The 27,509-nt window shown below is 44.8% G+C and overlaps 1 protein-coding gene across 4 annotated transcripts in view; it reads right to left on the reverse strand.

Annotated features, from left to right (window-relative positions):
* GABA-B-R3 (gamma-aminobutyric acid type B receptor subunit 3) overlaps positions 1-27,509 on the reverse strand; it is a 207,209-nt gene that overhangs the window by 51,334 nt on the left and 128,366 nt on the right. For 3 of the 4 annotated variants that reach the window (XM_037429129.2, XM_075882246.1, XM_075882249.1), the window contains exons 8-14: positions 26,242-26,418; positions 22,504-22,564; positions 20,281-20,370; positions 16,199-16,349; positions 12,022-12,157; positions 8,585-8,701; positions 2,582-2,704 (exon numbers count right to left, since the gene is read on the reverse strand). In XM_037429129.2, the coding sequence (XP_037285026.2) occupies positions 2,582-2,704; positions 8,585-8,701; positions 12,022-12,157; positions 16,199-16,349; positions 20,281-20,370; positions 22,504-22,564; positions 26,242-26,418 (855 nt within the window). The remainder of the gene's footprint in view (positions 1-2,581; positions 2,705-8,584; positions 8,702-12,021; positions 12,158-16,198; positions 16,350-20,280; positions 20,371-22,503; positions 22,565-26,241; positions 26,419-27,509) is intronic. The other variant, XM_075882248.1, reaches the window with a different exon arrangement.

Genomic DNA, 27,509 nt, shown 5'->3' on the forward strand with positions numbered 1-27,509 from the left:
CACACAGGCAGTCACAAGAAGGCCCTGTTACTTTTTAGTTCAGCACACTCCAAGCTTGTTAAGCGAGGAATTGCCAAAGCATGTATGATGGCATCATTGTCAAGGTCTTGCCGTCACCAGGTTCAGAGCAGTTTTGGCAACCAAGTTAACAGACTTAGGAAAGCAGGCTTTCCTTATCACCTTCTCTCGGGCATAGTAGAATCACTTCTCAATGTATTTAGGCAGGGCAAGAATTCGCTTTCCGATTAGTGTCAGCCGACGAAGATTAGGGTGCAAGTAATCATCTACACTAGCGGCAAGCCTGCCCTGACGGCGTGGGGCCGTAGACCGGCAGCCGGCGCCATCCGCAGGAGAGCTGTTCGAAGTGCACGGCAAGCTTCGCCGTTGAAACATTCTTGCCTCCGACAAACATGGCCCCTCTTCCGAATCCATGCAGTTGCCGAGCAGCTCGAAACTATCAAGCGGCTGCCGCGCGCTTTGTAGCGTGTATGCTCCGAACGTATGCTTTTACTCGTTTTGCACTCATGTCCTTAAGCTTCGACAACGCAGTACTCGAATCTATTTGGCACAGTTTTTGAGAGCCGCACTCAAACAATTGATGATGTAGGCTTACGAACCTCTCTAATCTCGGAGGACATATATTACACGTTCGTTAGTTGTTTATAACCCCTGACTGCTGGCGCCACTTGTCCAGACACCAGTTTTGGAACACGCTTTGTTTACGCTGCACCTTATGTGAATACCGGAGATGCTAACGCGCTCTATTAAGTGCTGGAACAACACGTATGACATCCACATTTATAGCTTGAAGGGGACTCACCAGCTGGATTCCGAGCTGAACGGTTGTGTCACCCTTAATCTCCGACGCCAGAGTGCCTCTCGCCGATCGGCCCACCGTACTAACGCGGTATAGCTCCTAACGCGGTATAGCTCCTAACGCGGTATAGCTATCTCCGAGTGGTACCACGTCCTTGTACTCCTTCAACAGTGTTGGCTAGCTGTGCCCACCATCTTTCCCTTCTGCTTTCTATTTCTGTCGCTCCTGTGCGGCGAGTACTCTGTCTTCTTTATCTTATCCCCCTTCTTCCATCCCCTACAATGCACTGCGCCCTGTCGCCTATAGACAGACAGAAATCAGGTGCCCTTTCACCTTCTGAAAAAACCATGCATTAATTCATTACAGCGTAAATTTCGTTCAGACCAGTTATGCCCCCGCGATCTCCAACGTCAGCGCAGCTCTGGCCGACTGGGCTCCCCCTACGCCATCTCCTGACGCCGACAAGAGCTTTCGCCGAGTGGTGCCCCGTCCTCAGACTCCTGCGACCGTGTCCATCTTTCCTATATTCTCCTCACTTCCGTATGGGGCTGCCCCTGTCCCTCTCTCTACCTCTATGCCTTTGATGCCTCCCTATCCTTTTTAATCCCCCCTTACCCCCATCCCGTGCACAGAACTGTGGAGGTGCCCTCCATTGAGAGAGGCAGTAACGGAACTGCGCTTATTCTTCCTTTTCCCCTTTCAAAAGTCACTTAACCGCAGAGCTCGGACTTACCTGCGCTCCGCCGCGGTGGTCTAGCGGCTAAGGTTCTCAGCTGTTGACATGCAGGTCGCGGAATCAAATCCCGGCTGCGGCGGCTGCAATTTCGATGGAGGCGGAAGTGCTGTAGGCCCATGTGCTCAGACTTGGGTGCACGTTAAAGAACCGCAGGTGGTCAAAATTTCCGGAGCCCTCCACTACGGCGTCTCTCATAATCATATGGGGGTTTGGGGACGTTTCACCCAACCACACAGTCCAGGTGCCGCTCCACTACCCTTCTTCTTCTTCCGCGCCCCGTAGGCTCGCGCATCTTCGTTTCAATATCAATCAATCAAATCGGAGTGACCCGCGGCAGACACAAACGACGCGGCTCACCCATGTCACTCCTTCGTCGCTGATTGGCTACGTCACTCTCCGGCAAACAGCAAACGGTGCAAAACTGGGTCTCAAACCCATTCTTCTAACAGCAAACGACGGCAGACGTGCGCAACGGAAATAGCCACGCACGACTGCCTGAGAAAGTCAAACGGCGAGGCATGCATGCCGCTTGCGTAAACCGGCCCTTACAGAATAACTATGTGTGATTGGCCAAGATTTCGTAGTTCACTTTTCTCTCTCTTTCTTGATCTTTCCCAGTTTTTTGTCTTTATCTCTTTTTATTCTTATTTTTCGTCCCTTCCATGTCTCTCTCTATTACTTGCTGGTTTCCTCATTCAATATTCAGACGTGGTTTGTGTTGTGTTCGCGTTGTCGTAATGCCCGCCCTTAATATTATCATCAAGGTGCTCGAAGAATCAGAGGAAAAAGACTTCTTTTTTGCCATGAGCGTGCGCTCAACATGCTACAGCCGGATATAAGCTATATTTGGTTTAGCTTTCGTTACGCCAAGTGACGATGACAGCAAACGACAGACCGACCCTTGAACATCTCCACCCAGAATGTTGCAGCGTGCACATACAATATACAATACGCACGGTAGCCAACGTTTGCAGATTGGTGAGCTGCGGAATTACTGCATGAAGCTTGCGATTTCAATTCAAACTAACCTGCATGGTCAGGTTTCGCATGATCCTTTCCATGGGGTCGAAGGTGACCCATAGAGTGACGATTGCACAGTCGATGAGGACCAGGACGCAGACAAGCGCGATCAGCTGCTGATCCTGAAGGAGCTGCGTCGAACAGAAAGGAGGCGTTAGTCTCTTGCTTGTTTTTTCTTTTGTACGTCGTGTCACATGCGGCATCAAAGACCAAGTTCAATGACGTACGGAACACACAAGCAATGTGGCACGTGGTCTGTTCATATTTACAAAAGATTTATGCAATGGCGACAAGAGAACACATTGAAAATAACTATTCGAGCATTATACGGTATACTTGGACAAAAATACCCTAGACATTTAGGTGACGAACATCTTGATATGACAGCGCTATCAGCTCGTGCGTGACAATGAGGTCAGGTGCGATTCAATGTGATCCTAATATTCCCCCTGTTTTTACATGTTTTACTTACTACTTTTTTGTGTGCGCCTCCATTTTTGTTTTCCATATACCACATTTCAATTCTCATCGCTGAGTAGTAGCAAGTCAGTGACTTGTACAAGCCCGCTAAATACAACCTTTCTATAAAATGGTCTCTCTCTTAGTTAACGAGAGAGACTATTGAGGTCTATACCGCATAAAAAATGTCAAATCCCACGTATATCTTGAAAATCAAACTCATGCGGAGTATGCGGATGGAAGATGACAGGATTGCAATTTTTTTTGTTGAGCAATATGTTACAAAGTGGCACTAGATATATTGACAAATGCATGCACACACACGCACGTTAAACAGCCGCATATATTTTATATAACTAGTTGTTCAAAGTTGCGTAACGCTGCCAACAGCAACATGTATATTAGCAAATCCAGAAGGGGTAAGCTGATTTGAAGCCACGGTGCTCGCGCGGGTTGTAGCCCTGCAGGACTCTACTGCATAAAGAAACTTCAGCGAATAGCGCTTAACTAGAACGGACATTAAGCAGACGTGACAGCTGTTTCAAATGAGTACATCCGAGTATGATTTGAAGGTTATCGCGCAAGCATCAATCAAGAACTGCAACAGTGCCAAGTCCCAGAATACACTTTCGAGAAGAGGGTGGTATCACGCAAGCTTCACTCACTCTTTTTGCTGTTCCTTGAGTCGCGATCACTACAGTCTGAGAGAGATGGTTTAACGAAGCAGTGCCTAGCTAGCACTGTAGCTGTAACACATTTTCCCAAGCATTTTTATAATCGGCTGTGGAGATAACAGCTGACGAAGAATACACTTCATCGTGACGAATGAGGGGCTCGAAGTCGAGAGAACGGGTATAGAGTTCGTTTTAGGGGTGATTGTTGCAGCATGGAACAGCCAACGACGGAGAGAAGAAGGCGAAATCGTTATTTTCATTGTTCAAATACGTGCTGCTAGGTCGCTGGGACGCCAGGGAGCTCGATAACTTTCATATCACGCGCGACTGTACTTATCTAGTGTTTATAAAATTAGATAGACGTTTTACAAACATTAAAGTCGATTTTAAAAGTAGTTCCGAGACACATGGATCTGTAATAGAATACTCGAATGCCACGCAGAATGCTGGGGTTAGATTCCTGCTGGGACTCTGAGAAAATATAAACAAAGGTACATAGCATGCACAAGCGTATGTACAAGTATTATACGCAGAGACACATATGTTGAACAGCCGCACATGTTCTATATAACCAGTCATTTACCGTCACCTAACGATGCCAATTAAGAGCAACATTACCGACACCAGAAGCCGTATAAGCTGAAACGTCGCACTTGCGAGGATGGTAGCCCTGGGTAGTGCTACGCAGACCAACGTCAGTGGATAACGCTTAACTACAAATGACGTTGACCCGATGGGACGCCAGTGTCATTGGAAATCATATGTGATGTCTGTAAGCTTAGATGAGCAGCACTGCAACCACAATTGACGTTTCACCAACATTGCGCCTTCACTTGCCGCACGAGAAACATACATCACCCCACACATTTGTTGCAACATTGCAACTCTGACAAACATCTGACAACTCTGACACGGCAAAAAAATACTTTTTAATAGACTCATGCAAAGACGCAGGGTACTTTGTTACTCTCAATAATATCAGGAGTAACTGTTGGAGACCTAAACGACGCGAATAAGCACGTTGGTGTTTCTTCCTTGTCGCACACATAGATCAGTTTGTCGCGGGCGAGCGTATCAAGTGCACTACGAAGATCACTTCCGAGGACGCGCGATGAAGCTTGTAATTTTATCGTGAGACAAAGTGTGACGACCCCGAAGAAGAAGCAGGAATGAAGCGAACGATGACTGGGGGAGTGAAACCACGACGTCAGCTCTGCGGTTTCGCTCGGCGAGCAGCGACGCGCGAATTCTCCCGTCGGAGCTACTTCCGCGGTTTCGCCTATTTGTTGCGTCCCACGGGAAGCGGCGACCGGGGAAGTGGTGCGCGAAAGTAACCGCCAAGGTCCCGCCTCGTTTGCCGATAGCGACTCCCTCGGCTGGTTCCTCGTCTCGTTCCCTGTACGGGAGCCGCGGCCGTGTTTCGGCGCTGCTGCTGACATGGCAGGTGTCGAAGGAGCTGCGTCGGCTAAGTTCACGCAAGGCAGGTCTTATTTTTTACATATGCACTCTGTGGCGGGGGCCGAAAAGTGGAGCCCAGTTTTGAATAATAATAATAATAATAATAATAATAATAATAATAATAATAATAATAATAATAATAATAATAATAATAATAATAATAATAATAATAATAATAATAATAATAATAATAATAATAATAATAATAATAATAATAATAATAATAATAAATAGTAGACTGTCCTTGAGCTACAGCTGTGCAGTGTCTTGTACGCTACTCTATCATATCGGGTAGGTGGGCCTGCAGGTTCCTACGTGGAGGTTTGCGAGCATCTTCACTTCAGGCAACGGTGTTCGGTTAGATGCTGTCTGGAGAGTCTCTACGCTCGATGATATGTCGGTATTAATGCATAAGCGGTGTTCCCGCAAAACTGAATTGCATTCATAGGCACGTATCACTATTTTCAATGAGAAATAGGCAAGCTTTGCGCAAGAACTCTTCAAATATTCGAAAAGTTCGAAGAATGATTCGAATTGTGCGAATCAATTTCATTCGAAGCAGTCGGCCACCAACCCACCTTGAACCAAGTCTGGCAACGTTTTTGAGCAATGTGGACATTGCGAGCCCATAACGTTCTGAGGAAATGGCAACGTGCCCACTACGCGTCACACATTGATAATCCTGCGACTCCTGCACTGACGTTACGATGGTTTGAAGTCTCTTTAAGGCAAACTCATGCACTGGCCTGCCTTTGTGGAAGAATACTTGACTTCCAAGCGTAGTACCTGTGTTCGATTCTGGCTGGAATGCGTTTTTATTATTTGCATCCAGAAAGATTTTTTTTTTTGCTTATGGTCAACGCCGCTGACGCTGACATGAGATTTTCCGTTACGGGGACTCGTTAACACACGTCACGTTAAAAAATAAACTAAGGCAGCTTGCATTACCAAGACTGAATGAAGTGCGCATGTTTATCATTGCTTTTTATTTCTATAATAATAATAATAATAATAATAATAATAATAATAATAATAATAATAATAATAATAATAATAATAATAATAATAATAATAATAATAATAATAATAATAATAATAATAATAATAATAATAATAATAATAATAATAATAATCAAGATGCTCAAAAAAGAAGCGAATGCTTTTTGGAGCGAGCTACAGGTGGCTACGCTGCTATATGGGGGTTTTTGCTGCATTACGCCAAGCTACGACAGTATACGATGGTGACACTCACGACATCATAGAGCAACCCGGCTTCATAAAGTGTTCCGCACTTGGAAAGATCAGCTACGTTTTTACGTAGCTTTTTTATCTATTCATTATTTTTTCAAGATAACGTGAAGCGTACGCGCTAAAATGTTGCGCCATAGTTCGGTGAGCGACATTTCTCTTATATCAAGAGGAACGACGGCACAGAAGTTCAGCTTTGCCTGGCCTTTCATCCGAAATGTGGTGCGTGTTTTTCTTTTCACCCGAACTTGCGCAAACACCGTCTTAAAGGAAGTTTTCCCTTGCATAAACACGGTTAGCACGACGAGCTTATCTTCGGTTATGTTGGAAAAGTTTCCTGCGGTGCCTATTGCAAAGCTTGCTATAGGTCGCTCCTTTCTCTTCAAGCTACTTTTCTTTTTTAAACTGCTTATATGAGCAAAGCACTTCAACAGTGAGGTGTACACACGCAGTAATGTTTCCCGATTCAAGACGCAAACAACAGGTACGTCCATCTCGCGAAAGTTTATAAAGCAACTCAACGTGAAGAAACAAGAGGTACAGGATGGAGCGCCGCCTTGTGTTGAATTATCTTTCACAAACTATAAATCTACCAGCCCAACATCACGTTTCATTAAGGTACGTGTATATTAAATGTGAAGCGTTTCTTTGCGTACTGTAAGCACGTTTAGCATCCATCCATCCATCCATTTATCCATCCATCCATCCGTCCGTCCGTCCGTCCGTCCGTTCATCCGTACGTCCATCCGTCCGTTCATCCATCCATCCACTCGTCCATCCATCCATTCGTCCATCCATCCATTCGTCCATCCATCCATTCGTCCATCCATCCATTCGTCCATCCATCCATTCGTCCATCCATCCATTCGTCCATCCATCCATCCGTCCATCCATCCGTCCATCCATCCGCCCATCCATCCGTCCATCCATCCGTCCATCCATCCGTCCATCCATCCGTCCATCCATCCGTCCATCCATCCGTCCATCCATCCGTCCATCCGTCCATCCATCCGTCCATCCATCCGTCCATCCATCCGTCCATCCATCCGTCCATCCATCCATCCATCCATCCATCCATCCGTCCATCCGTCCGTCCATCCGTCCGTCCATCTGTCCGTCCATCCGTCCATCTGTCCGTCCATCCGTCCGTCCGTCCATCAGTCTATCCGTCCGTCCACCCGCTCACGCCTGAGTGCTCTCGCGATCACCCTCTTAACTTGGTATAAACCGAAATTAGCATGGTAGGGCACGATAGTAACGCTAGCATGCGCGGACCCGTGCCAGCGGCACCTGTCTAGTGCAAGCGCAAACATCTCAATGGTCTGGATGCGACGCCAATGCTCAATCGCGCATTAGGGCTGTTCGCGCGTACGCTTCAGTGCAAGTCCTCGTTTACAATCCTTGACCAAGTGTTACAAGTGGTTTACAGCTGTAAAACCTCCACCATTTTTTACAGCGCCTTTAACTATAGATATTCTGCGTGAAGAGCTAAGAATTACTTGTTTGAAATACTTGTCTGTAGACTAGCTGGCTCATAATGAAAACTGTTCAGTAACATACTCAACAGAGAACCCATAGCAAGTCTGTGACACTGATAATAATAATAATTATAATTCAAAACTTACGCCCCCCCTCCCGCCCCCACACACAAAAAAGATGATTACCAGAGACACCATCGAAAAAGCTTTGGAAATGTCGACCTCCTTGAGTTATTTAACCCATAACAAGACTAAATATACGTGTGCCTAAAACATTTTCGGCTCTATCGAAAATGCGGCTGCGGTGGCCGGGATTTGATCCCACGACCTGCGGGTGAATAGTCGAGCACCTTGAGCACCATGGAGGGCCACTACAACAAAGCCGCATTAGTTCACTAAGGTTAACATACACATGTAAATATATAAATACATGAATAAATTTATATCTATGTGAATATACATAAAGAAAATGAATGAAGAACAAATAACAAGCAAATAAATGAATTTGTGTGCCACACCACTCCACTTCTCATCCAACACCACTGAGTGTAATTACTCGTGAATTTTTTTTTGTCGTTGCTTCTCTCGATACGTCAAGGCGAAAGTCACGTTTGGAAGTCAAGTTTCTTCCTCGTTAATGGATGACTGCCACTCCGGAGCTGACCATCGAGATCTGCATGATATGCACACTCACCTTGTTCTTGATGACGCCGCTGGAGGCGCGCACGAACAGATGATGCACCCGGTACGTCTTTATGAAGATCGCCCCGAACGCCAAGGAGAAGCCACCCGACAGCAGGAAAGCCCGCACCTGCACCCCGTTGAATTGAATTGGAACAACTTACAAAATAGAGTATTGTGAGAAAAGCATCTGAATTCCTATAGCCTGAGCCTAGTTGACATTCACTGAAAAGTAATCATAAAAAAAGACGTATAGCTTATAAATCAAAAAGAAGTGTAGAAATAATTATGTTCACTAGCTATGTTCACAATTATGTTCACTTGGTAAACTTATTGTAACATTATTGATTCAGCTTTTCGTGCATTATTTTTATATTTACGTTATTATTAGTTCTAATAACAACTCCTGTTTTTCCCTTGGCGTCAGTGCTGTTATTTTTTATTAAAAAACACCAGGCCTGCGCGGAAGGCGCATCACAGTCACAGTGAAAGCCAGAAGATCGGCCTTTCAGAGCCTTTTCTAAACACTCATTGGATAACGGCTGCAAGCACACTTGTTGGGTACCCCTTATGGCCTTATAATAATTTCTGGGTAGTAGACCAGCATATGCTACATTACTTCTCGTCATTCTTCTGAGAAGCGTTCTGAGAACACTTGCAAGAAATTTTGTGCCAATCGTTCATGCAGTGGCTCACGATGATGAGAAATTACGCCTGTAGTAAATATGCGTCACAGTTAATAGGTGATCAAGAGCAAGCCTTTGTAATGAATTGGAGCATTGGACGAACCACTGGTTACGCTACTCGCATTGCTTGACGCCGTTGTTTTGTTGCTGTTCTAAAACACTTCATTACCCATATTAACGCGATTCATTTTCTGATATCAAGCCTACCTAAGGCAAGTTTGCGAACAAGTCCCATGCACCGGCGTGACTGAGTTGTAGAATAGTGGTTTAGAGTGCCTCGATGCCCGCTCCCCCGCTTAGAGTGAAGACATCTGCTGCGGTCGCCATTACCACTCCCGTTGCATACCGGTGTCGTTCTGGTGCGTAGTGGCCCACTAGCATAACGCGAATGGTTGTAGCCCTGAGTAGCTGAACGTGCAGGCATAACCTGCCGAACAAAGCCGACACGTGAGCTCTACAGCTTGGCGAAGACACTGCAGGTACTACAATGGCGGAGGAAGCAGTACAAAAGGTGGGAGCACCATGAGCGGGGGCACGCGCATCGATGTACTCTATACTGGGTTGGCACGCAGTGGATCTGGGTTTGAGCCCCGCTGGGTCTTTGGTGCTGTCTTTTTTTCTCATTTCGCGATAGTGGTTACTGACACTGGCGGCCGCGCGTGAACCAAGTTTTGATCTCACAACAGCATTCGCTGTAAAAAAGGCGCCCTTAAATTTACACTTCCTTCCTTACTTATAACATTAATGTATATACAGAGCTTAGTGGTTAATGATGAGAATGGACCGGAAACGTTTAGAACAAAAACAAAAGAAATATTTGTTAAATTGCGTATAAGAAAAAAAAGCTAACTCATATGAAAGTAATATATATATATATATATATATATATATATATATATATATATATATATATATATATATATATATATATATATATATATATATATATATACCATCATTCCACTTACATCCTCCGAAGAAGGCTGGTCCACCAGCCGAAACTGTTAAGATTAAATAAATATTTTATTGTTTTGTTTCCTATACTGCACTATTCTCGAAGTTTATAACTTTTTTTACGGTAGCCGGAAGAAACTCTGATCATCTATATATATATATATATATATATATATATATATATATATATATATATATATATATATATATATATATATATATATATATATATATATGTTCAGTGAAAGGCACGGAGGTAAACACGAAAATATCTGGTTTGCGACTACCAGCCGTGGGGAAATATGACACAATAAAGAATATTAAAAGTAAGGAAGGAAAAGGAGAACAGCAATGGAACACTCTTTATGACGTGTAAACAGGGGCGTAGCCAGGGGGTGGCCCACCTGGCTCTTGCCCCCGCCCCCCCCCTCTCCCGAAATTTTTTTTTGACATGGCATGAAGAGCGAGAAATGACCATGTCAAGGGGGTACCTTCCCCAAAATAAAATAGGTGCCCCTCCCCCTCTCCTCTGAAAAAAAAAAACACTCCTGGCTACGCGCCTGAGTGTTATGAGAGTGTCAAACGACAAATAAGGACAAAAAGAAAATATATTGATATTCATAGATCCACATACGTATATGGTAATGAAAGGCAGCGTTACATTAGCAAATGTAATGGGATATGCATTCCAACATAATTATGCATGGCAATTCAAAGCCCGTTTGAGACATTCAGTCACTAGAGCGGGCAGTATTCGCACTCCTTCACTGTGGTGAGGCCAACGAACAATGAATTCAAAGAAAGCGTAATACAGGGCCCGTTATTTGTTGGTTTCAAGTGCACTTAAATGGAGAGGAAAATAAAGTGCGCGGAAAGACAGTTTGCTGTCGGTTGCACAGAAGCAGCTACATTCGAATGAAGCACCTGACGATCGAGCCACGAGGATGGTCGTTCCTTCGTCCAATTTTTTTCATTTGTGTGCGTTTAATTTCAATCACCCGTCTGGTGTGCAATCTCAAATGCACCAGACGCGCGAATCGAGGGTTCTGGTGCTGGGCTGCAAAGTTTTCGTTGGAACACGGAACAGTTCAGAAAAAAACTAAGTGAGATGCCGATTCCTGCCCGTGTATTGAAATTGGCTTGCAATAAAGATGGACTCTTTGTAGCTCTCACTATATACCGTGAAAAGCGCTATTTGATTTCGTTCTGATAAAATGCTCAAGCGTAACTTTTCCTTGGACAGATAGAAATTTTCAGACAGAACTAACTATACGACCTAGCCGTGCAGAGGCAGTGCGCGGGGTAGGTGATTCCTTAATGAAAAGAAAAGTGAGCCCCGTAACTGTCTCTCAGGGGGAGGACACCTCAACAGCACCTCACGAGAGATGGGGGTAAGGAGAGATTAAATAGAATAGGAATTAAAGGTGTAGAGATAGATAGAGGATCGGGAGGAGAAAGTGGCGCAGGGACAGCCACATACGGAAGTAAGGAGAAGATAGGAGAGATGAATATGGTGAAGTCAGAGGACGGGACACCACTCAGCGAGAGCTCTTGTCGGCATCAGAAGATGGCATAGGGTGAGCCAGTCGGCCAGAGCTGCGCTGTCGTCAGAGATCGCGGGGGCACAACCAGGCGGCACGCACAAAATCCAGCGAATGAGTCCCAGAGGTAGTGCGCGAAACGAACTGCGATATCTTTGTGAGGCCATTCTGTTTTTCATTCTGTCGGCTGTGCTTCTCAGCCACACAGAGCAATGATTAGAACACACACAGTGCCCCTTCTTGCACGAAGAGAAACGAGGGATACTCACAGTGCAGAAGACGGTGAAACGGGTGTCACTTCCCAGCGTGTCGTAGTCCAGGCCGAGGACAACGATTGCCACGTAGACGAGCAAGCAGCCCACCACGGTCATGTTGTTCAGCTTGGGACTGGACAGCTTGATGTACCTGCCCAGTCGTCTCGTTTCAGGAGGGTGACGCTCACTTTTCTTACATCACGCATTAATAGAGCCCGGATTTTAGGCAAATGCCTGCTTTTTTCCTTACGTTCCTATCGCTTCGCTTCAATATAAGTGCATGAACAGAGATCAAGAAGTGCTTTTATAGTGTTTTTTATAAATGACAATTTCTGGCCTATGTGCCTAAACGACTATAAGTGCCTAGAAATGCCCAACTTTAAAGTCAGCACCTCTGTGAACGCTATTCAACCTCAAAGTTCATTTTTGCATGCAGTTTCAGACCCTTGTCAATGTAATAGCATCAAAAGGTTTGTTTCGCAAAACTTCTAGAGTTGGCATCGTTGGTTGTGAGCAAAAAATCACCATTGCCGTGGGCAGAAATTTGAGATAGATGTAAATAAGTGAATAATAAAAAATTAGGCTCATGTTGGAGCTAAATCCAAGACTTCTGCTTGGCGAGCAGGTATTTTGCTACAGTGGCACGCCCATGCTCGTGAATGATTGTAAAAACAAAAAAAAAAACACTGAATGTCACGTGTAAGGAGTGCCTGAGAGGTAATATTTCGTGGCAGAATCGTAATTACAGCAGACGTCAGTACATGTGGGCTTTGCGAAGAATGTCTCGCCCACGGGCACACGGCCATAATTAATTATAATTATTAGCAGCCGCATAACAAGACGTGCAGATGCGCAGGTACGTGTGTAGCCTTGAGTAAAGGATACTTGGCCAACTTATTGTGTCGTAGTAGGAGCTTCGCAATTGTACTTGTGGTAATCATTCCGGGTTACTTTGAAAAGGCCAATACAAGGGCGCACAGATGCTTCTTTCCCTGCGACATGAATCAGCCGAGCAAGACAAGCGACAGAGAAGGCGATGCGATGCAGGGTTCATTCACGCGATTGCGTTTTATACCCTAGGCGAAGCTCAAGCGTATGCTCCAAGTTTTTCAGGTTACTAAGCAACATTCAGTGCTTGAAAGTTGGAACTCTGTATGCTTCCAACCTAGTTTTCTTGTTCAAATAACTTTCGCAAAAGAACCACTATAGCAGCAGTAAAACGGGACTTGGCGGTCTCCAAACGCCGCTGCGCTGACATGACGCGAGCGGTTGGGGAAAAAACCATGAAAAGCCGTCAGAGGAAAAGAGAATAAAGGTCAAAAGAAAAAAAAAATGTGACGTTCACGCTGCTTTAGTTTTGTTTGTTAGCTAATTCTTGAGGTGCGCTCCATTAGGGGAAAAACGTGATAAAAGCCTGTTAGTACGAGAAATTTCTGGTCTGTCAACAGTTTGGCTCTGTGCTCCTCTGCTGCCCTTCTCAGCCATCTCTGAAAGCAAGAGACCTAGGAGTGTTCTGACTCGACTGAGTGGACACATGACTCGAGAATAAAAGAAAGGTGAGACCGTCGTATGCAAACCATGCGGGAAAAAGGGCAACCTCATGGCTATGTTCTCGTTTTAACGTCTTCGTGCCATCATAAAAACATTTATTGCTTTCCTGTCGTAAATACAGGTCACACACGCCTTTACGTTTTAAATTATATGCGTTCATGGCAAATTTTATTGTGCCCACGTTTGCCATGTTGGAGGCCGAAAACTTGTTTCACCAGCCTATTTGCCTAAAACGCTGTTTGGCCTGCCTAGTTTTGGCGCCTATAACGTGCTTTTTGGTGCCTAAAAATCAGGCCTCTATTCGTTACAATTTTCATCAGACACAGTATTATAGAGGGCTAACGGCGATTGCAAGAAAAATATAAATGATGCTATTAGTAGCAATTATAATGTAAGAGTGAAAAATGAAAAGTCGGCGAAAAGAAAACTCGCCGATGGCAGGAACCGAACCTGCGACCTTCGAAGAACGCGTTCACTGCCCTATATCAAGTGAGCTACAGCGGCGGGCATTCCCCTGTCTACATTGATGAGTAAATATGAGCATATAAAGGCGGTTAAACTTGTTAAGTCTAATTAATACATATGTCTGACAAAAAAAAAGTCTTTAAATTTACACTTCATTCTTTCGTTACATTATACAGGCTGCCGGCCGTGACTTTAACGCAGATTAACGAATGTCATTCCCCCACATGAAGATCACTGAGGTTCAGAAAGCTGTCTGCGAGTTAACTCAACGCAAACGCATTGAGTAAGTGCCATTTTATGACACTTAGCATTTGAACACAAAAGCGTTTTATGCCGGGGTCCACCAAGACTTTAGTGACGTATTTTAGTTACGTAAATGACTCCATCGAGATGGCGATGGGCCACCGATCGTTGACGTGGGTGCATCCACGTTAAACCGTGCTATAGCTTACGAACACCAAAGGCATTGTGCATGCTCTCTGATAGCTATGTACAGTAAACATTAAACTACTTCTTTTAAAAAAAACGTTTTATTTTCACGTTACAGCGATTCTTATGGCGAAGGGACACGAACCATGTTTTCTTTATGCGTGTCAGGACTTTCAAAAAATTTCACTCAGTGGCATGATAGCAATGTGTGTGTGCTTTTTTTCCCTTCCCGTCGTCACAGTCACGACGCGTACAGCTTCGAAGCACAACACAGCCTGCCACGTCGACAAGGATTCGACGGAAACGTTGTACTCAGGCGGAGTGAAAGACGGAAATCGCGGTCAGTGACCGTGTTATTGAATGGCACTGAGGCAATGCGGGCGCTTTGTTTACACGAAGCGATGGCATTGTATTTGAAACAACAAAAAGCTGTTTGCTTTATGAGAAAGACTATGATCGAAAAGGGGACTCCATTGGAATAAGTCAAGTGCACACATCAACCTGGGCGCTTAGTTAGCGCCGGTACATTAAACTAAGTTGGCGTGAACACTGCCAGAGACTGTGTGAGCAACGATTGTAAACAGAACAATAGTACCATTGAAGTTAATGAACATACGCCTTGAGCCATTATGACGTCGTCGTCGAAACACGTAGCACCGTATATGCTTCCCAACCGCGTTCGGTGAGCGCTACGTGTTTGGGACTTGGCAGACTTTCGCGGTTTTTACCTAAAGGCTGCTCATCAGTTGGGCTACGACATTGCGTCAGGACTATTAGAAAACTATTATTCACGCAAGAAATAACAAGCTTACGAAAGCTGTCCAGATTATAACGAGAAATTATGAATACAGACATGAGTCTGGACCTTGCGTTTGAAATACACTCCTCGAGACCACGCAAGTGAAATAATTCCCCTTATAAGACTGATAACTACCTAAGTGTATCAATCTCATGTTTGTTTCGCTTACACAATATATTACTGTGTTTTGTATTTTCCAATGCATCCATGTCTGAGCACGCGGGCCTACAGAATTTTCGCCTCCATCAAAAATGCAGCCGCTGCAGCCGGTATTCGATCCCGCGACCTGCGGGTCAGCAGCCGAGTACCTCAGCCCCTAGACCACCATGGCGGGGCTGTTCCTCTGTCTTTGAAACGAATGTTGTAGCAACTGCTGCAGGTCTTAAATTAACCTGTGGTCATTCCCTCTCATTCAGTGCAGGATACCATGAGGTTATCTTTCAGTTTGCAGAAACAAAAAAAGGTGCACTAATATCGCACAGTACACGGGCCTCTACTATTTCACCCCCAGTGAAGTGCAACTGCCGCGGCCTGAACTTTATTCGAATCTGCATGCTCTGTTGAACAATGGATATTCGTCACCCATGTGACCACTATTGAAGAAAAGAGGTCAAAAAGCATTTATCTTGACCTGAAAAATGCATGCAACTTCCAAGTGTACAGCTGAAAATCTGAATTTTCGGGTAGCGGTTGTGGTTTCTTTTTTTTTGTTTTAAGTTTTCTCGATGCTTCTTTGTGAAGAGTGGTCGCATTAGAATAGTGTTTGACTGGGCATGTGCATTCGAATAAAATTCATCTGTGGGTGAGTATGTGTTCTAGTCTATTCTCGTATTCTGAACGTTCTTGCACTTGTGTCGGGATGTTCAAAAACTGTTATCAGAGTGCAGTTGCCTATTGTCATGTACGATTATCCAATATAAATGCACGAAAAGTTCTCACGAAACTCACTTGCTCTTACGGTAGTAGAGGTTGAACGCAAGGAAGGCGATGGCCAGCAGCATGCCCACGGTGGCCAGTACCGAAACAGAGATGAATACGCTGCGCTGGATGGTTGCAACGCTTAGCTTGACGATGCGTCTCGCCACGGGGGGCTCACCGTCTGCCAAGCACAAGACACAGGACTGAAGGAGTGGTATTGTCCGCGGGGCTCATTTCTCCCTGTATTATACACAACTAATTATTTCGACAGATATATTGGTCGACGAGAACATTGATCCTATGTTTTCGTCAACTTTAGTGTAATGATCCTCACTTAGATTGAAAGCAAAAAGGACGAAAAATGACACTTTTTGTTGGCGGGATGCGAACCCACAACCTTCGAACCACAAGACAGGTGTTGTACCATTCGAGCTACAGAGAGCGCACTCCCACCCACATTCTTGTAGGGTACTTATGTGTACTACCTGGAAGTGTTAGGCCCGAGCCACTTGTAATCCAGGCGGCCGCCTGGACTACGATGAAATTCATTGCACTTCATGCAGCTAAGAAACTACAAATAATATCCCCTGCACTTTCCTTGCTTAAATAAGTTAGGTTAAATTAGTTCTGTATAAGACACATGACTGTCAAAATGTGGCTCATAGATCACCTTGGTGCATGCCTTGAGATCTTCGGGGTCGGACAAGTTTCGCACCAAATTAGGCGAAATTATTAAGCCTATTTGCTACTCAAATCTGAGCAAGGCAGTGTTTGCTGTATACGGAAAAACATAGAGCACCAATTCTGCGCTGGTACGTTATTTGCGTTAAAAAAACGACCATATTATACATTTTTGTTTTTTGAATAGGGTACGCAAAGCTTTGCGTCAGTGTTTGTTGCCCGTGTATACGCGTCAAACATCATCCTCCTGAGTGAGTACCTAATAAGGTACCCATGGGTACCCACGCAGGAGACCAAGGGGGTTAACAAAGAAGGGCGCAGATGACAACACGAGAGCCCTTCTGTCATTGGTGGATTACTCTTTCGCTATTCTTGCCATCTGACAAATCTAAACAAAAGAAGGCTGCACTGATCGGTGAAAGGCATCATGACAACACTTAATGTTCATTTGCCACGTTTTACACCAGTCGCTGAAAGATGTGAGGGATTATGCAAGATGATGTTGATCATAAATTGAATTACTAGACTCTTAAACCCCCAGTTATCTGCGTGAAGCCTGAATTCAGATGAGATGCTATAAAGCAAGTTGTTACGTATGTACTAAAAAGTAAAGAATCTACCCCGCATCCTCGAAAAAAAAAAACACCGGCTGTGACGTCAACGGGTGATGATACTGTTGGGAGGAAATCGACAAACTGTGAGAATTAGAAAAATTGGCTATTCAAGTAACTTCTTATTGGCATTAAACGACACCTTATTCGAAATCGAAATGACAGGGCTCAAGACTGGGCATGTAGCCCGAAGGAATGGCAACCATTATTTGATTGACTGGATTCTGGGAGACTGGATTTTCAGAGATGAGGTAAGGATGTTGAGGATAACACGGCCACAGCAATCGCAGAGCCACGTTAATTGAAGCAACATGCCTTTGACCTGCAGTCGGTGTAGTCAGGCTGAAGAAGATCATGAGCATTGCTAGACTAACACAACCTGTAGACCTAGGAGAGCGCCCTTCGGAACTAATATTGAAATCACTGAAGGAATTCAGCACAACCACAACAACAATTAACGGAGGGCAAATTCTTGTTGAGCCTGTCATGCACACGTTGTGTATATATGACGTGCATATGATTCAATATTTCATAAAACCCAATGAAGAATTAAAACACTTTTCTGTATTGTAGCGTGCTGGATTATTGAACAGGCAAATTTCAACCTAACTCATTAAAAACCTTCTATTTCTCGATCCTCGACCGAAATGCCGCCTTCCAAAACACTGTGCCAGTGCTTCCAACCGTAGGGTAATAACCCCATATGTAAGGTAATTTGGGATATTTCGGCCTGCGTATAGGGTAGTAGTCTGGTAATGCGATTTTGTTAGATAACGTAGGGTAAACTTTCTACATTTTGCTCATCACCGACTAGGTAAAAAATGTGGACGATCCACGCGACATTTGCGAGGAAGAGGTCCAAACAATTTCATTGCATAAAACTGGCGCTACCTTCATTCACATGTCACAGGGCAGAGACGGAACATTATATTTCATACTATTCTGTGCTTCTATTGTTTTTCTCTTTCATGTTTTCGTTTCTTTTTCTCCATCACCTCCCATTCGTTCGTTGCGGGGAGGGGCAAATGTTCTGATGACATTCGTTCCAGTTATTACGGCAAAAACTTAGATGCCTCATCAAACACGAAACGGGACCATAGGCGTCAACGCGACTGATGCAAAAAAAATATCATGGGCACCACCTCATCATGACAAGACAAATTGCGAAATTACAAGACGCCGTGATGGCAACTAAACCGGGGCTGGTGCTAAATGACAACGTCAATACATAGAATAGTAATTTGGAGCGGAACCCAGATGCACGCGGCGTGCCAAAAGCCTGCAGTATCTCCAATCACTGAGGCAATCACTACATATCGAATGAGAAGAATAAAAATAAAATGGCTTTCGCCTTCCACTCATCTAATGCTTAAGCAATCATATGGGTTTTCCAGATAGCAGAATACAAGTGGATCGATTAAAAACATTCCTTTTTTACAACGGGGCTATGACCTATGCTTAGGCAAACTCAAAAATTTGTTGGCTTTATTTTTTTACATAGCGGCCTAAACTTGTCCAACTGAATAAATAAAGAAAAACTTATTTATAAAGAAAAACTTATGCAATGCACAGCCAAAATTTGTGCACCTTATCGCTGACTAACCTCGGTATTCCTGTCTTTTTTTTTTAATGTCGACCTGTTTAACTGACCTATGTTGGTCCTACGCCTATCGGTTTCATGTAGGCCTAGCATATAATATAATAATTGCGGAGTTTAACGTCAAAAAACTACCATATGATTATGAGAGACGGCATATCGAAGGGCTCCAGAAATTTCAACTACCTTGGGTTTTTAACGTGCATCTAAATACAAGAACATGAGCCTCATGCATTTTCGCCTCCATCTGAAATCCGGCCAACACGGCTGGGATTCGATCCCGCGACCTGTACTCCTAAAGTACTCGGCGGTCAACAGCCGAGCACTTTAGCTACTAGACCACCGCGGCGGGTCAGACCTAGCGCAGACGCGCTGCTTACACTGCAGGGCCGCTTTCTTTGTATTGTTGCTAACGAATACGTATTTTCCACTTCTATGACGTGCCGCTTAACGCTGTCTGTTGCCATTTAGCTTACTCTGCCAGCGCCCGATGAGACTCCTATAGTTGCTTTTCCAGCTACGAGTCAATGTTGTTTACATACAAACGCCGGAAAGCTTTTCTTTTTTTCTATTTGTTGTTTTCATGTTTGTTAGTCTCTATTGGAAACTAACTTTGAAATTCCTGAAGTTTAGACCAAACTCAGCGCCACTACACGTCTGCACGTCGTTCAGTGAAGTCTCAAATGCAATACTCTTAGATTGAGATATTTCAGGGCTGAGATAAAATGCAGAGTGGTAAAAAAGTTGTGTAGGGTAAAGTAGGATGCTTTTGAACATGACGCAGAGTATTTACAGAAGTGGTTGGCAACACTGTACTGTCCTCCTACACAAAAGCTTTAGAAAATCGTAACGTCACACGTAGGATATAATCTGGTCAACCTCGGTGTCTTTCACGAGCCTCTTTGTAACGTAACAGGAAAGCCATAAAACAATGACGTAAGACCGTGATAACTGAGACACGTTAACAAACGAGTAAGATGATAACATGATGGCACACACAGTTTTGAGCGCCGCTGTCGAAGTTATTTTTTAATGTCGCTCATTGCGAATAGGCTATACAACGTTACGGTGCGTTTTGCCACGCAAAGGGTTGAGATTGAGAAGGACGTGTGCTCGGAAATAATAACAATTCAAACCTTTCAGTTCGAGATTCAAATCTGGCGTGGTAGTGACGGGCAAGCATGACACTCGTTTGGGGCACACCAGAGGCGAAAAAGTGTTACCTTGCCAGATGATCGGGCGGCACCTAATGCAGGAGAAGTCCAGCATTTTGGAGTCTGGTATGTACAGGGCCACTTTGCGCAAGAGCCCACCTGTGGAGGAGATGCCGAAGGTTCACCGCCATTGTAGCGCCTTACCTCCCTCCGAATTATGAGTCTGAGTGTAAGTCTCTATTCCAGATATGCATAGACAAGCACATGGTTGAGGAGGAAAGAAGCCACTCAATCGCGGCTTGACAATTATCCCTTACCCCACGTATACATTGGTGCTTCGGTATGCACGGGACAGAAACAGCGCAGACTAATAGTGTTGCAGAAAACAACAACAACAACAACAACAACAACAACAACAACAACAACAACAACAACAACAACAACAACAACAACAACAACAACAACAACAACAACAACAATAATAATAATAATAATAATAATAATGAAAATGTGTTGTGCTTCGCGCAGTTTCTCATTTCCTTGAACATTTATCAACCAGCTCATATAAGCACTGTCATGTGAATCGCAAGAACAATGTGCACAAGGTCGTCTACAGGCTTCCTGTCTCTGTTGCTTTGATTGATTGATTGATTTGTGGGGTTTAACGTCCCAAAACCACCATTTGATTATGAGAGACGCCGTAGTGGAGGGCTCCGGAAATTTTGACCACCTTGGGTTCTTTAACGTGCACCCAAATCTGAGTACACGGGCCTACAACATTTCCGCCTCCATCGGAAATGCAGCCGCCGATGCCGGGAATCGAACCCGCGACCTGCGGGTCAGCAGCCGAGTACCTTAGCCACTAGACCACCACGGCGGGGCTCCTGTCTCTGTTGCGATAACACCCCATGGTGTATGCCTCCCACCTGCACATTCCCGCGTCTAGTCTTTCTACTTTCAGGCTCGTAGCCAAAAGAGGTACCCCCCCCCCCCCCCACACACACACAGACACACACTATTTTTTTCAAAATTTTGATGGAGGAGGCTGTTTTCCCAAAAATAAGTAACGAAAATAGGTGTTTTTTTTCTAAAACTAGTCGAAGTATTAACCAAGTGGTAGCCCCAGTGAAGAAGTTTTTACTTGAGGGGCATACCTACCCACTTTATTATTTTTTATTTTGCGGATAGCTCTTACGAAGAGACGACGCGATGCAGGAGTGCCCAATTAGTGTGCAGCTACTTAGGGCAGTGCACTCAGCTTAGCCAACTATATAAGAATGAACCGCTACAGCAGTAATAGCGTGCTCCCATACATAACGGGCGCAGACAATAGCGGCGCGCACGACCGCTGCAGCGCAGGCTCTCGTGCTACCTGTCGAGGATGCGGGGCGTGCATGCAATGGAACCCAGCTAGTTTGAAGCTGTTGTTTCTTCTGCGCGTTAGCACGTTCACCGCGCTGGCGATCGCTCGAGGGGTGAGGAGCCGCCTTTTGGAGCACGTGTCGGATCAGATCGAGGGCCCTCCACTGTCGAGGTTCCGATGTTCCTTTCACATCGCTCATTAGCGTATGGCGGTGCTGTCCGGGTGGCAATACGGACGTAACTAATGAAGCGAACATAGCTGCGCATGATTCACTGGTTGTTCGCCGGCTTTGTTTTGCTCAGCTTACTTATTTCGTCTCTTTCTTTTTTTCTTTTGTGAACCAAAACAAGAGATAAGCAAACTTGGTCGTTGCGTGGCCGGCGTACCACAGTCCCGCGCTGGTGTGAGTACTATATTGTGCGCTGCTGCGCCACACTTTTATCACACAGTGTCATCATTGTGTGTGTGTGTGTGTGTGTGTGTGTGTGTGTGTGTGTGTGTGTGTGTGTGTGTGTGCGTGTGTGTGTGTGTGTGTGTGTGCGTGTGTGTGTGCGTGTGTGTGTGCGTGTGTGTGTGCGTGTGTGTGTGCGTGTGCGTGTGTGCGTGTGCGTGTGTGCGTGTGCGTGTTACAAGCCTGCCCTCGCAAGGAAGCAAAGCAGTGGCTCCGCTCCGACATGCGGTGCCGATATCCATTGCATAGCGCGCCGTTCCGAACATAGCATGCAAGGGCCTAGGCAGAAATTTATTTGGGGGCCAGCATTATGACGCCAAGTGGGAGCTGGGCAGAGGCGCATGTGGCAGAGCCATTTTGTCGCATGTATTATGCAATGAGAAAAAAATCTCAAGGGGGGGTGGCATGGACCCTGTGTTTCAGCCCCTGGCTATACACCACTGTTTGCATGGAACCCGTTTATTCGTCCAGCGCTCACCTTGGTTCTGCTGGAATTCCGTGATGCCGACGCGATCACTTCCAGAGAATGAGATAGGTCCCTGGGCAGAAGAAAAACAACAGACGCGTCTTCAATGTGCCGACTATCGACCAAACTCTACTTCCCTGCACATAGTAGACTTACGATTCCATTTACTGCAACTGGAAAGGTTCTAGTAAAACTAGCCAGTCTGTCTCGTATGACATTTTTCAATCTATTCTGCCAGTGTGACGGTAGCGTCTCATTCGTACGCATAGTGACGGACGCTTTTACTCTACGGCCTTTCAAAATGAGCTGATCTAGGCCAACACGAATGTCTACAAACAGAACGATATACGGTTTTTTCTAGTTTTTCATTTATAAATTTGCAAGCTACTCCACTTCTTGTCATATTGATAGTTGCGGAGAACAATGCACTAAGAGATGTTTTGCCGTTGTTACGTAATTCGCAGAAGTGAGAGATGTGAGCTATACTTTTTGATGGCAATGGGAGGAAGCATTCATGTCAGAGAGAGAGAGAGAGAGAGAGAGAGAGAAATAAAGGTTAAGTGAACAGCAGGGAGGTTAGCCAGAAAATAAACATCCCGTTTTATACTTTGCACTGTGGAAAGGGTGCAGAAAAAAAGAAAAAAAGAACGAGAGAAAGAGTTAAAATTATAGAGAAATAAACGCACACTCAAGCGTGGGAGCGTCAAAGTCGTTTAATGAGATCGGTTGCTCAAAGAAATATCAGCAACGCCTTCGTCGCTTTCTCGTGTGAAGCCCGAGGGTTTCGGCATTAGCAATTGATTGGAAAGCGGCTAGTAACCACTCAAAGACACTTAGGAAACGAAAAGGTCGCGCTAACTGATATATTGGCTTTTTGTACGTGAAAAAGTTAGCTAGTGTGGAGTGTCCACTGTTGTTCGAGCCATTGCGGTGCCCTTGGCTGACCATTGAGGCGATTGCGGCAGAGAAACCGACTTTACGTTTTTGTAAAATAACTGCTGGCTCTTCGCAGAATGTCGAGTCAGAAGGTGGCGGACCGTTACGCAATCACAGCTTTCCTTGGGCTCCCACGAACACGTTCGCCAGCACCATCACCATTCATATCCGGCGTAAATAGGTCCATGTTCACATTACTGCATAACCAAAATAAGGTGATTCGTATTATTGCACGTAGCAGCTATATTTCAGACGTATGTTCATTTCTCAGCGCTCGACGCATATTGAAGGAAAAAATTCTCTTGTGATACTCGCAATTAAGGCTGTCCATTGCAGCTCGCTACATTTCTACCCGTTTTCCTTTAAAAATTATCAGTCCGTGAGCAATGCCTTCAATTGATTATGAGAAGTTTGGTACGTATCTTTTTTTTTGCAATGCTACCATGGCGTTTACTGCCATTAAATTTAATCCTGCTACTTGAGTTTGTTTATTAGGGACATGTCTGATTATTATATTAATAATTTATTCTTCACCAATACAACTAGGAATTCATAGAGCCTGTGAGGCTAAAACCAAGAAACGCTCGACTAAGGTATCACATCTTTTACAGTATCAGCATCAACAAACATCAACAAGCTGCACCAGGGAACATCATGAACTCTGCAATCGTATAGACATGAAAGAGAGAGAGAGAGAAAACAAAGCCGACTGATTCAGAACAAGTGCAATGAATTGAATGCATTGGCAGGAGTTTCATTTTGTGGTATATGCATTACACAAGTCTATGAAGAATTAGAAAGTACAAAGATGTGTAGAGGACGTTGGCAATCATTTGACACAATATGAAATGTAATAACAAGTGAATATAACTGAAGATGAAGGATGTAACAATATTAGTACAGTCCGACTTGTGTGATCTGTGTGCACGTAAGCAGACCTGTGTGCAAAGTTGGGTGACCAATTATACTACTCCGTATTAGAAATGTTCTTGAGAAAGATATTCGCATTGTGCAGCTTATTTAGAATAATTGTCTGGCTATAAAAATTGCCAATAAGTTATGGGCAAAACGAAGCAGGCGAAATGATTCTTTAAAAATGATGAGAAAGTCCAGAATAAAAAAAATAGCCATAACTTGCAGCGCAAGCGCAATACTCTTAAAGAGACAGTGGAGGTAATAGGCACCTATAGACAGTCCTGGCTGTGGCTGTTTTGCTAAGTTTTGACATCTTTTTCTTTAATTCTTGCTTTATTCTTCTATCTCTCTGTGCTTCTTGTCTCGCTCATCGGAGTTACTGCATCTCGCACACATGAAAGAAACAACTGAGGAGAGGTCCTGACGTCACTCGTTGTAAAGCCGTGGTGAAGCCGGAAGACGGCCATATTGACTGGGCAAATTGAGCGGGCGAAAGGAATATTGCAGCCATAGCTGTCGTGACCTCTGTGTTGGTTAGGTCGTCAAAGCACATCGAACAATGAACCGAGTGTCTGGGCTCAGACTACGAGGACGTTTCCCACATTCTTTGGTGCGTTCGCGTCTTCGACGCCTGATCAGCTATTGATGTGTCGAACCTGAACTTTGCCACACCCATGGGTCGACTCCACGTCATTGCACTGTGCTGGTTGTGCCGTGCTGTCGCATGAAGTATTGTATGTATATCTCACTCACCGTGCGACGAACTGGGCGTGCCTTTCCACCTTTTCTGTATCAAGAGGAAAACGGTGTTTGACTTGCCCTCTTCGGGTGCGGAAAGGAAGATGAATGATCTGATTGTGGTGTCCTGGGCTCAATTGTTTTCCTTTGCAAGGAAGCTTGGGAAGACCCAGGATATGAAACGCGAGCGCAGAGACGCTCGGGTGTGCTTCGTCCTTCCATGTTGCGTCACGCTACCATAAATATGTAAATACTCTATATACACGTTCTTATTACCAGCTCCAGCTCCAGAGACTCGGCTGGCTCTGGTCAGGACCACGTGACCTAAAGTCGCAACAGTAATGGACGTGGTGGCATGTCACGACACTTTATTCCCAACAAGGCCCAAAATGCCTTGGTTTGACGAGTGCAGGCAGCAGCCGGCGCCAATGGGGTCCTGTGCAAGGGATTACCACGTACTAGTTGTGGGTGCCGTCCTCTTCTGAGGCGGTCCCTGCATATACATCGCTTATTTCTAATAAATGATTTTGCCGCCACCACCACGCACTTGGACAGCTACTCGGAGACAAGGGGCGTGGTGTGGCTTGACACGATGTCATGGTGCAAGATCCAAATGTCACGAATTTATTCTCAGACGACTCGACTCCTGTTGTGCAATGTAACCGGTTGAGCACTTCAGAGTAAGACTCACTGTTGACTGTTCGACCCAGTGGCACAAATTTAGTGTGAACCACACCTTTTCTTGTATGAGAATTGCAACTTGAGCGAGCTAGTACGGATTCATCTTGACATCTTTTCTTTTACTGCCCAACTGCAACGCTCTCGCAGGACAGTGGCAATATTGTGAACAAATGATTGTTTGCATAAATAAAATAAATAATGAAATATATAAAAATAAATTGTCGCGAATTAAGAGAGAACCAAGTGACAGGACCCGTATCTTGGTCGGCTGTTCTTATCCTCTAGTTTCGTTCTTTTCCTCGTGCTAGTCGAGGTAGGCTGTTATTAATCGTCACCACACTCGGCCGTAAATGTGAAATAGGGAGTTGAATTTGCCACATATTTATTAATAACTCCTTCTTGCAGGCCTTCTTTCAGTGCATACACGTCAGCGCATTGTTTACACAAGCCGAACTCGAATGGCAAAGGTTTGATACTCACCGAGAGGCCGTTGAAGCTTAGGCGCGAAATGATCCGGTCGAAGTAGTTGGCCATGCGGCGCTCTTGTGGTGGAGGTGGCGGCTCGACGGTCTCGTTCCAGTGATAGCTCCCGCCCCCACCGGTCTCCGGCAGAAGCTTCTCGTAGCGGAAGTCAGACAACGTTAGGTTTACTTTGGCCTGCGGTAAAGTCAGATTATGTAGATAACACTCCGCCATGATTAAATAAACTAATTTTAGAGATAAAGGAAAAAGCAGTTTCGCCAAAAACGGCCAAGCAATAACTGCCATAGCAACTAGTTCGAATGTTTTACGAAATAAGGCTAGCATTTTTAGGAGCAATATTAATTGTAGTAAACATGCGCTTTCTAAGTAACCAATTTTCCTGCGGCGCGGCCACAGTAGATCACCACAACAAGGCTTGTGCATAGTGACGGCGTTGATATACGAAATGAGGCTGGCAGTCAACTCATTTAGGTTCGATCTCACGTAACTCTACAAAACGCTGGTGTAAGAGAAAACAGCCGCTCCAGGTAGACTTTTGGCACCGTCTGTTGGTGTTGAGAGGGCAGCCCGTAGAAGCTCCCGTCTGCTATGGGGGCACAAGGTGCGCGCGGATCGTTGCCGCGATAGCGCGACAATCACAAGCCCCCCCCCCCTTTCCCCTGTTAACTGGCGAGATAAGCGCGCGCTCAGACGAGCCCGGCCGGAAAGGCGATGTTCGCTGCGCAGAAAGAGGAGGCTAGTGCCTCCTTCCTCGTATATATATATATATATATATATATATATATATATATATATATATATATATATATATATATATATATATATATATATATATATAAATACATATGCATATACGTGAACAATGGCGGTGGTGGCGAAAACCAGCCGAGACTGTAAATGTAATTGCTATCTCAATAGAAGTTAGGGACGACACACGTTGCGAAATGGATGCGAGAAGCGTGAAGTGCGTTCTTCCTAACTTCTTTTGCTCTAACTGTAGCGACGTTTTTCAATCATACAAAGGCGAACTAGCCCAATACCTTACTTTTCTGAATTCGGAATGGAGGTCAAAGGCTATTATCGGAATGGAGGTCAAAGGCTATTAGCTATATCCAATGTGATTACGGCATCAGTAATGTGCACAGGATGGCAATGGGTATTGCGACATAGGCAATAAACACAGGAAGAGAAAGGGATTGCGACACAGGCAATGCGCACGGGGAGGAAAGGGGAGTGGCAAGGGGGTGGTGCCCCCTTTGCCAAGT

The sequence above is a fragment of the Rhipicephalus microplus genome, chromosome 2 (assembly GCF_043290135.1).
Source record: "Rhipicephalus microplus isolate Deutch F79 chromosome 2, USDA_Rmic, whole genome shotgun sequence".
Taxonomy (NCBI): domain Eukaryota; kingdom Metazoa; phylum Arthropoda; class Arachnida; order Ixodida; family Ixodidae; genus Rhipicephalus; species Rhipicephalus microplus.